Genomic DNA, 12,092 nt, shown 5'->3' on the forward strand with positions numbered 1-12,092 from the left:
AACTTTTATGAAAGAAGTCTGTTATGCCTGCTAGTCACTAATGTCCTGTAACACACTCCCTCACAGTCCCACAGTAACGGTTTATGGGTTCTATCTCAGTAGGAAACACCCCTAACTGCTCCTCCTGGCCTGCCTCCCTTCAGAAAACTCCTCCATGAAATAAGCCTTTTTTCTTGTTCATTTAATGTTGGAGTGGATAGTCTGTTTAAAACATGAAATAATTTGGTGTAATACTATCGGGGACCTTGTGTTCCCTTTGAGGAACACTAAACCTCATAAATTAGAGCACAGTGTAATCTACATGATGTTCATGGTGTGTGCTCGAAGAAAAATAGATTAAAAATAAAGAGTATAAGGAACACACTAAATAATGCATTGAGAAAGAAGACTCTCCATTACTGCCCTCATCCAGCTCAAGACCTCATACATATTTCTGCCCTCTCTCCTCACCCACATCCAGCTGTCCATGCATCTTTCATCAACAAATTCCTTATTGGCCCTGTGCCCTACCTATTACCCCTGCTTGCCCTCTTATATCTATTACCATAGAATTATAATATCACTTTTATGTATCTCTGTGCCTACAGTATATCTGAGTCATCAACCTCTATCCCTGCTTACCTCAACCCTAATCTACATCTACCTACTACCTATGTGTCTAGGTGCTCCCCTGCTTGTCTCTCTTGATTGTACTACCCAATGAACCCACCCCCCCCCCCCCCCTCCACCACCACCAAGTTCATACAAGAGGAAGCCTACTGGACTACTGCAATTACAAATAAAATAGATCTAAAAATAGATGGCTCTTCTTTCTGCCTCTCCCATTGTTTAGCTCCAAATAGACCTCCAACAAGCAAATGTGGCGTGTGTCTGCGTTTGACAGTTTAGAGGGAAAGGACGTGACATTAACTACAGACACAAAGAGGGGCTCCTGCAGGTAACCACCCACTGTGGAAGACCCCCCACAAACAGGCACACTGCCTCCCCCATCGCTCTCATCCTATTCACCTGCACCATGGCATTGACAATGGCAGGGTGGGCAGTAGGGAAGGACAGAGATGCTTCAGTGACAGACAGCCACCGGAAAACATTCTCTGCTCAAGCTCTTTTCCTTTCTCACTCATATACCCTTTCATTATCCAGGGACAACATTGTATGTAATGATTCATATAAGAACTGTCTGTTCATTTAACTGGGCTAATTCATGCATGGAAAATGCAAAATATTATATTTATCTGTTTACTGAGAGAGTGAATGTGACACATTCCGAAAGTTGGAAATAATCAGAAAATTCTGCATATTCATGACAGCGCTAAAATTAATTATTTAAAACACATTGAAGCCCAAAATTATGTTTACAGCAGAGGAACTAAGTCTTATTAATCAGTGTCACAGGCATCATTTTATGCATTACCTAACTGTTATAACCAATATAGATCAATGGTAATAACCCACAGGTAGTTAAATATATTTTGACCCCAGTAGGTGGCACTGTTGCAATGTCCACGATGGCCCCGAGGTGTGACAGCGTTTGGAGAGTGCGGTAGAATAGCCTATCTGTGTGGAAATATGTAAATGCAACGGCATATGTGTCTGGGTGAGAGAGGGAGAGCACTACGATGTTATTTATCTCGGTCTACCTAGTGGGAGAACTGGATTTACCGTAGCGTGCTCAAGCTGTCCCTTTGAGTGGCCTAGGCTATATCATGTACGGCGATGGAGAGGGCACTGTTTGGGACCGAGTCGGACGCCCCCGGCGGGACTGCATGTGTTACCTCGGACCTCCGGCTACTTTGATGCCCATGTAAGAATTATGACGAACTTATCAATAGACTGCTAAAAACAATAGATATAATGTAGCCCCATGCTACATTACGGATTTTAGTGGACATAACAGCTAAACTTCCACCCATGCGTAAACAACATTTGCGGATGAAATTAGCCTAGTAAATTACCATGTAAATCTGATTTTATAATTGGCCTACAGGAAATGTCAATAGCTTAGATCTACAATTTTGACGTTTTAAATGTGATTTTAAAATGTTTGATTCTTGATCGATTTCAGGTTGTAGGGTGAAAACTGATAAGATAGAATGTGCAAATTAAACATATGAAGGAGGGATACACGTGTACGTTTAGGTATGCCTATAGTAGCCTACGTTTGTAAAATAAAATAAAAACTATAGAAAACGCCTAATAGTTTTAAGCCACAGTTAGACCGCGTCCAGTTGATAAGGAGAAGTGATGATCTCGGCAACTACATTTCATGTGGCCGACTTCACGAGTGCTATAGTCCCAGAGTTGCCAATGATGATGCCAGGTTGAAGCAATGGGTGGCACAGTGGAGGGAATTAACGGTCTTTGGAACATAAAGATCAGGTCTCCTCAAGTCAGATTTCACAACGTATCACGGTGGCCGGTAGCAGCAGAAAAACAAATGGTATCCAGTTAAAATGTTTTCTCAACAATTGTGACCAAATGTAGCCTACTTCGCCAGAGAGGGTGAATAGTCGGTGTATGCAGTTTTGCGCTCGAGTGCGCGCGCTCCGCCCGAATGTCACAAATGCTTTGTCCTCATCTTTCCAAATCGCTTTTAATCGATTTATTCATTAGTTAACAAATCCTAGGCTACATATACATTTCCTTACTCATCTTAATGGTTATTCCTCAGTATAGAGTATACAGCAGTGTGGTAGCCTCGTCACTTTCGCTTAACGTCTCTCTTCCTTTCTGCCCCTCCAGAGCGCAGGGCCAGTGAAGGATGAAGATTTCCCACTATATGCGCTCCCAGCGGCGCGCGTGTGTGGGTTACACTAGTGTTAGAGAGAAACTAGACCGACCCTTAACGTTGGAGTTGGTGGTCGTCTGCTTTGGAAATTACAGTAGTGACTCTATTATCATGAACCGTGGAACACTGTTCCTCCACACTCACTCGAACCTATATGCAACATCCTTGGTATGAACGGGTATCTTTGGTGTGCCAAACGGTCTCACCTGGTGCTTGCGGTTCCCGCCGCTCTTGTAACCCCTCCCGCATGCATCCCTTGTACTCTCTTTCCAGCGGGATGCGAAAGTCGCCCGACGTGAGCCCCAGACGGCTTTCGGACATCAGTCCCCAACTCAGACAACTAAAATACCTGGTGGTCGACGAATCCATCAAAGAGGAATTGAAGTCGTCCCGTTCAGTTGAGGACATAAACAGCGCGTCCATAGAAGAGCGAATCCTGAGGATCACCGGATACTATGGCTATCAACCTTGGAATGCGGTCTACAACAGTAAGTGGACCCCCTTTACTTTTGACTGTAGCCAATTTCTCGACTAGGGTCATAACACAGCTTTAGAGTGAGTGTGTGTGTGACTTTCAGTAGCCTATACTGTAACACGTGTGACTTTCAGAGTAATGTGTGATAGTGAAATGTGAATATAATAGGTCTAATTTTCACCATTGCAGGTCTGGAGCCAGAGACCCTGCAGGTCTGGAGAGACACAAATATTGACAGAATGTTGATGTTCTTCTTACCACATGGTGGCTCAGTCATAGACTAACTGTGGGTCATTTTAAGAACATATGGTATATATGATCTACATCTGAGACAAAGCGCCTTCCCTGCTTCCAAGAACTGGGCTCTTTCAAGATAATTAGCTGCATCATCTTACAAAACAGCAATTATGCATTGAATTACAGTACCTCTTGTATAAGCGAATCACCTAATTATCATTGGTGTTGCAAATGGGGTTACTTAAGGAGAGCAGGGATAAAGCAGCCAGAACCTGTTATAGTGGTGCTGCCCACGTTTTAGAGAACTGATTTAAACAGGAAGGTAAACATCATCTCATCCAATGTACAACATTTCCAAGTCATCAGAAGAGGAAGAGATTGAAGATTATGACACCCAAACAGATGCTATAATGCCTTGTGGGTTTTTTCTGTATGATGTTGTGGTTACAGCAGTCCACAATGGGATTGACATCAGTCAGTGATATGAAGGCGGGGAAACTAAGTAACTTTTCTATGGTGTGGACTAAACATTTGATTTCAGTCTTATCCAAACGTAAAAGCAGAATTGTGTTCTTCTTAAGCGTCATAGAACATTATCTTTGCTGTCACTAATAAACACCAATTTCTCTGCCTTCGGTGGTCTTTTGAAACAGTTTTTATAAAAGCTCAGCTAGCTGTCCAAAATTCATGATCCTTGAGTGTTTGTTGTCTATTAGATATACTTTTGTTTGCCAAACCTGCACTGTGTTCTTTTCTAATTTACATGTGCTATCACAAATGCAGTGTCCCGTAGTTTGAATTTAGAGCTCCACCAGGCATGAAATGAGACTGGTCTCTATTTTAGCTCAGTTAGGCTTGGGGAAGCCACTCAGCTGAGCTACTTTGGAATGTCAGAGAGGGACAGTGCAGAGCGAAGCCAACTGGAGTGTCTGTAAGGAGTAGTACAGTAGTAGTGGGGATGATGACGATGATGATGATGATGATGATGATGATGATGATGATGATGATGATGATGTAAGGGGTATAACACAAATGTCTTTTGCTTGTGAGTTTGAAGAGAATGAGAGGGGAACTCCTTGCACTATGTGGTAAGCTTGGTGTTGGAGTGTGTGCACATAGTTGACTCTCCTGGGCTGTTGTGCAGTCATTGAAGCCCTTTGAAGTTGTTGACAGTCTGCTTCCTCTTAGCATGATCCAAAGACTGCATTTAGCCTTGTGCTTCACATCTCATCCTCAGCAGACCAGTCCATTTACCATTGTGTAAAGAGGTTAGGATTTCAATAGAACACTGAACCTGCCGACTCTCTCTATCCTGTGCAGTGCTTTGTTTTAATACCATTGTCACTCTGGAGGCCTTCATAGACAACGAGAGGGGATGCTTTGTAAGGCATTTAAATCACTTGTCCTTCCCAAAATACACCCTCTTTGTTTGTGTAATGGTGATGTAATGGAAATGGATGGCAGGGGCAGATGATTATAGTGGATAAGTGCTCTAATTGAAAGACTATTAAGCTCAACAAAGTGTTATCCCCTGGACTCTGTGTGACTCTGACCAGGGCCTATGACCGTGTGCATTATACTGGGAGGGAAACAGCTCTGCCCTTGACCAAGTTCTGTCACATCGAGACCCTGCAGCCCTCAATCATACCAGGGGACTGCACCCACACTGATGGTTCTGAGATGGTTCTCAGGCCTAACACTATGGAGATAGATTACTGACAATATTATTATAAATAAAATGATGTGTATCATGATCTGTAAACAAAATCCACAAAGCACAAATATAATTTATGATACACAAACACAACTCACACAAATCACTTAATTTGTAAAACATATTTCAATAAATGCAAAATGATATGTAAATATATAAAAAAAAGTCAAAACACACTCTGTACAACCCAGTCATACAGTAGTATAGTAGAAGAAAACCTAGGCCTAAACTGTAAACAACTTGGAATGGATGGAATATGTTGATCGTACTGTAGGCTACACTGCAGCAGATTGTTAGTAATATGGATAGTACTGTAGGCTGGGACCATATATACTGAAAAATGTATGCACTCACTGCAATGTAAGCATCAGCTAAATGGCATATATTATTATATTATATTATATTAGGCTACACTGCAACAGATTGTTAGTAACATGGATAGTACTCTAGGCATACTTCAATAGCTTGTTGTCAAGAATAGTTACACAACATTAAATAGAAACTCTGTCTTCTATGAACTTGGTGTTAAGCAGAGTGTACTGTATGTTAGTATAGAAGTATGGATGTGTGTAAACCCCTCCTGCAGATAGAACAGGCCCTAGCAGTGACACGACTCCCAGGGCTGTTCTCTCTGTTTGGATTTCTGTAAATAAACCATAAGTTCCTAAGCAATGTGCTTTTTTTTTAAGGACGTGAGCTTGCCAAATTCATACATATTTGATGCTGTGTATGATATATTAGTGATATACAGTACATAATATACAACTCACTCAGGAAATAATTACATAAATACCCAGAAGACTAGCATCATGCAATCATGCATGTTTTATGTTATTGATCAGTTAGACTGTTTAAATAACATTTAGGAGGCCTGGTTATGGACAGTGTTCTCTATATGGTGTACACCAACTACCCAGACTGACTTTGATTGAATCTGATACTTATAATTCATTAATCATCTGTGCATTTGAGAATCTTTTCTGACTATACAGTGTTTTGGCATGGCAACTATTACTCACTTTAAACTGTGGGACTCCATTCCACCCATAACTGCCACTCTTCTCAAACATTGGACCACCTTGCAACAGTTCTCTCTCTCATACTTGCCCTTTTGACAGCTCCTCGTGCACATTCGAGAACAGGAGCACAGTTGAGCACAGTTGTGCACAGTAGGCCTTTTCATTTGCTTCCTCTTTGATAAATCATTCAAGAATATAATTTGCCAAAGCAGGCCACCTACAGTACAGGCCATGATGTAGTTGTTGTAGTAACTTGCGTGTTTGGGTTCAGGAGGACAAGCAGGGGGGCATTTTAAAATAAATGTATTTCAGTGTGAAGACTGCCACTGCCTAGGAGCAGGGTCTGTTAGGTAACAAGATGAAACCAATTATTGAGGAAGACACATAGATCATCACACACCTGCTCCTGGACCCAGGATGCACCCAGTGGAGTCTCGACAACTCACTGAACCATGTCTCTATCTCTCCTCCACTCCTCCAGTTCCTCCTCATTCAGTCAGTCCTTTCTTCTAACAGTAGTTGTTATAGGAGTGATGATTCCCAGCAGTGCAATGATTGCACAAAAGATGAACTTAGATATTATATTGCAGTGCTTTTCTCCCTCTGAAAAAACAGTAATATGATAAAGCAGAACAGCTTGGGTCTAAAGCTTTAAGGTGTGTGCTAAGGGAGAGGCTTAAGGTTTGGGTAACTCACTGTGTTGTGAAGGTGTGCAGCATTTGACCGTCTTGAAAAAGCATCCATACTATACATATGTCTTCCACACACACACACGCACACGCACACGCACACGCACACGCACACACACACACACACACAGACACACACTCACTAATGTTTATCTAAGAATTCTAGCTGTCTGGAGGCTGGCTCTGCGGGATCACTCTTCCTTGTAATGGAAATACTGTCAATTTAATCCTAAATCCTCCTTTCTTTCCATCCTCTCATTGTCTCCATCCCTCAAGTAAATTATAGGTTGTGGAGCAATAAATCCCACCTCAGTGTAATAATCTGTGGTCTGCTGTGGCCACTTCAACCTCCATTAGGGTGCTTGTGGGCCACAGTGAATGAGGGATGGAAGACAAGATAGATGGAGGAGGACAGATAATTAGAAGCCTTGTAAGGGCATGACTGTAACAGAGCTTCAGTAGCTTCAGTGTCTACAGATCTGTTTATGTGGAACTGGTGTTTGGTTTTGTTAGCAGTGTTTGAATACTGTATTATTAGATCCTGGTGACAGTTTGGTTCATACACACAGGACATGATCACCAACAGCTGCTGCCTAACTAGCTGATGATGCAGTTAGAAACATATTATTTTGCCCTTCGGCCATGCAAACTTAATTCATTGTTTAACGGATTTCATTTTCAGAAAAGCGAGGCTAGCAAAAAAAACTAAAAAACAGTATCAAAGTGTATGAAGTGTATGAATACCCACCTTAGATGGATAAAATTGAAAAGCATGAGAAATATTATGCCTCATTTCAGTCTGATTATTAAATACACTAACATTAATACATTTCCGATCCATAAGCAAGGTCTTAACTTAAGTCATTGGTGTTTTGGTTATGGAAAGATGACAGTTGAAATTACCTCACTATGCTATTTATAAGTCATATTTATCAAAATCCAGGGGTAGGCCTATAGAGTATACATTATTTGAAATTATGTGAAAAGACAGAGTATGACTTTAATGAAAATGCTCTTATTTAAACATTGTCTATGTTTGACCTGAAACCTATAAATAATATTCACTTGAAATAACTTGCATTTCTGCCTTTCCTACAATACAACACTGCCCCTTTAAGACCCCTCAGACCTCAGCCAGCGTCTATCTTGCGTTTAACAGCACTAAACTCAACTGTAAGCTAGTTGAGCTACAAAATATGATATCATTTTGTTAATCAGGTCTTGCCTTATATTAAAACCTGGACTAACTATAATCTAAACTATTCTCTCCCTTGCTCCGCTGTTGGCTTTCACGTTTCAGCTGTTGTGCTGCCAGTAGCACCAACGGCTCACGCTGAAGCAATAAGAATGTGTGGCTCATACCAGGCGAAAATAATAGCTAGAAAAGAAAGTTCCTGAAGAAACTTTGTGGGTTTATTTTGGTAGTTGATGAAGTGAAAAAATGGTTTGGACTATAGATAGATTATATAGTCCAATAGATGGATAGATTAATAGATAGATAGGGAGAGCTTAATGTTTAAAAAGTCTTAATAGTATCAATCATCTATATAAAACTTCTTTAAATAGGGTCAGTCAGTACACGTTTTAAATTGGATTAAGTTGTCAAGCTTAAAAGATGAAAGGGGCGATGCATTTTAAAATGTATCATAAGAACCCAGTGGTCCTCATAGAAACTTATGTTAATTCATGCAATTTAAAAATGCCTTAAATTTAAATAGTATCAAAACTCTGAATGGAAATTCTTTAAGCAGAGTTAGTCTAAGCATTGTAATGTTAAATTAGGTGTCAATCTTAAAATATGAAGAAGTGGATACATGTTGAAATGTCCCCATTCAGAGCAAATGGCCACAGGAATAAAAGGATTTCAGGCAAATTACTCAAAAAGTATAAATGGCATGAAAAAGAAAAGGAAACTATGTGGGCTTGCAAAGTCTTATTTTGGTAGTTGATAAGTTAAATGATGGTTTGGACTATAGATAGGTGGATAGATGGATAGACAGATAGATAGAAGAAAGGCTGATGACTGGGTAGTTCAAAGGAAGCAAGAGTAGGATGGTCAGATGGTACAGTAGGATAGCCAGAGAGATGAGAGAAAGGTAAGATAGAGAGAGAGAGTAAGGTTGTTTTATTGGGGTAGAACTGGTAGCCAAGAGAGTGTATGAAGCTAGTGTTAGTTCAGACACAGCACTTTAAGTCGAACAGCGCAACTGTCCGTCAGGCGACAGGACAGCTGGTTCACACTTATCAGAAAGAAGTCAGAAAGTCTGTTTATTTGCCATGCAATCAATTCACATCAATTGTTGGAATGGGTCTTTTTGCACACACCCCCCCCGAGACAACACACACGCACTGCACACCCCCCCTCCGAGACAACACACGTGCACACCCCCCCAGGGAGAACAGAGCGCTGGGCTCTGGGCACAGGGTCAGCCAAGTCAGCGCCCCTGGAGCAATTCGGGGTTAAGTGCCTTGCTCAAGGGCACAACGGCAGTGGTAGGGACCTGGATATGCTGCCAGCAACCCTCCAGTCACCAACTCACATCCAGATCCCTCCTGGAGCGGGGATCGAACCAGCAACCTTCCGATTGCTGGCCGGCCTCTTTAACCTCCAGGCTACCTGCCGACTTATGCAAAAACATCCATCACATGCTCAAGGGACAACGCTTAAAAGCCTTGTTAAACAGTGTGACATTATCGTACTGGCTATGAGAGTAAGTTGTGTGTGGTCGTCCCACCCACCACCCCCAGCCTCCACCCGTTCGGCTGCTCTATATTTAGCCTACCTACAAAGGGTTTGATAAGTGTTGGGCTCCCTGCGATATTGTTGTTTGTATGTTATGGTCCTTTAAACTCCAGGCAGGCAGCTCTACAGATCAGAGCCATCCAATTATGCCAAGCTAAATGGTATATCTTGGACTTTACAATCTCCATATAACAAATCAGAACACCAAGCTCGGTTTGGTAACAGGTGCTTTAATTTTCATGTACTCCACACATTCCGTAGTTCCGAATTACCCATGGTGCTGTGCATGATAATGCTATGGTACGTTAGGCAGGACAATCAAAGCAAATACACAACATCTCCTCCCACTTAATATGGATGTCCCAATACAAAATACATTCTCTTTTAAAAAGTATTTCCACATGCAGATGAACTATGCATTATAATGAACTTTTGCAATTACTTTTAAATCAACTATCAATCATTGTAGCCTTTTTTTTTAATCTTACTTTTAACACCATACAATAACCTGAGAGAGAAGGAGGGCTACCTCAAACCCTGATTATACCCATGGGGATTATTCTGCCCCGCTTGATGGGTAAGCCTCTGAATTGTCACCTCATGCATTCAGGAGGCCGAGGCCGTCGCTCTCTGGGAGGGTACTGGCCGTCAACCTGGCTCTCGACATTGTCTCTTACAGGTGACGTCAATACAAGTATAGGTGGTTGTGATGACTGTGTCAAAGTCTCTTTCAAAGTCTCTTTCACTGGTGAGGTAGGGGCTGAAGTGACTGCTTCCTCAGATGATGAGCCCCTGCTGTGAGTGTAGCAGGTTGATGACTTGAGTTGTCACTGAGCAGCACATCTGGATAGGCTGCTGTTGCCGGTTCAGTGGGTGTAGAAGCAGCTCCCAGAAGTACCTAATCTGTGTCTCTTCCAGACGATGTCCTCAGTGGTCAGAACAGTATAGGATACTGGACCAGTCTGTGCAATGACTGTAGCAGGAACCCATTTAGGCCCTCTGCTGTAGTTCCATGCCAGCACATGATCTCCTGGACTGAAGACTCTGTCTTTGGAGTGCTGCTCCTGTTGCTTGATCTGCTTGTTCTGCTGATGCTGTACCACATCTTTCAACTTAGGTGGTTTCAGTAGGTCGAAGTTGGTGCACAGGTCTCTCTTCAGCAGTAATGTGGCAGGTGAAGTCATAGTTGTCAGATGTGGCGTGTTCCTGTAGGATAACAAGAATCTGTGCAGGTGCTGATGGAGTGTCCCTTGGCCCTGAGATGCTTTCAGAGCATGTTTAATTGTCTGCACAAACCATTCTGTGAGTCCGTTTGTGGAAGGGTGGTGAGGTGCAGCTCTCATATGTTGTATGCCATTCACCTGCAGGAATACAGCCATTTCCTGTGACACAAATTGCAAGCTGTTACTAGCATAGGAGATCCAAATCAACTGAAAATCTCTCCTTGTCTATGGTCTTCTCGGCGGTGGTATATTGCATTATTGCCACCTCCGGCCACTTAATATGTGCGTCAATAGCCACAAGAACATTCTTTCCTCGATTGGACCTGCAAAGTCAATATGAGGAAAGTCCCAGGGGTGAAATGGGGCAAGCTGTGGCACATTGCGACAAGAGGAACAGGCTCTGGATTTATCCTCAATCTGTCCATCAACAGTAGGCCACCAGAAGTAGCTCCTCACTATTTCCTTCATTCAAACAATTCCACAGTGTCCTGAGTAGAGTTGCTGCAACACTGGTTTCTGTAGCGAGGGTGGAATCACCACTCTCCTCCCCCACAGCAAACTACCAGACTGCACTGATAGCTTGTTACGCCGATACAGATATGGCTTCAGGTTGGGGTCAACGCTGTCCAGCTTGCCTTTGACTATGATGTCCAGCACCGTGGACAATACATGGTCGTTCCCCGTGCCTCGTCAGACCTGTGTAGAGGTAATAGGTACCCTTTCTACCTGTTTGAAGTAGAAAATGGCCACACAGCGTGATTCAGGCTTTGTTACAGGCAGCGGCAACCTGGAAAGGCCATCTGCATTGCAGTGCAGGTCGGACTTGCGATACTTTATCTCGTAGGAGTGTGCAGACAACAACAGTGTCCACTGTTGCATCCTGCTCACTGCAAGTGAATGAATACCAGTATATGGCCCAAAAATGGTTGTAACAAGATGGTAATCTGTCAGGAGGGTGAACTTCCTTCCAAGCAGATACTGATGAAACTTACGAACGCAGAAGACGATGCTTAAAACTTCTTGGTCTATCTGGGTGTAATTAGTTTCAGCCTTGTTCAACATCCTTGATGCAAATGCTATCGGCTTCTCATGTCTGTCTGGCATGATATGAGACATGACAGCTCCCACACCATATGATGATGCATCACATGCTAGCTGTACTGGCAGTGCAGGGTTAAAGTGCATCAAAGCCTCTGACTTCAGG

At 42.5% G+C, this 12,092-nt stretch overlaps 1 protein-coding gene across 1 annotated transcript in view; it reads left to right on the plus strand.

Annotated features, from left to right (window-relative positions):
* Positions 1-1,706: 1,706 nt before the first annotated feature.
* slc35f3b (solute carrier family 35 member F3b) overlaps positions 1,707-12,092 on the plus strand; it is a gene marked incomplete at both ends in the record, with an annotated part of 64,428 nt that continues 54,042 nt past the window's right edge. The window contains 2 exons of the mRNA XM_083695378.1: positions 1,707-1,804; positions 3,062-3,276. Of these exons, the coding sequence (XP_083551504.1) occupies positions 1,707-1,804; positions 3,062-3,276 (313 nt within the window). The remainder of the gene's footprint in view (positions 1,805-3,061; positions 3,277-12,092) is intronic.

This window comes from Argentina silus, assembly GCF_951799395.1.
Source record: "Argentina silus genome assembly, chromosome: X".
NCBI lineage: Eukaryota > Metazoa > Chordata > Actinopteri > Argentiniformes > Argentinidae > Argentina > Argentina silus.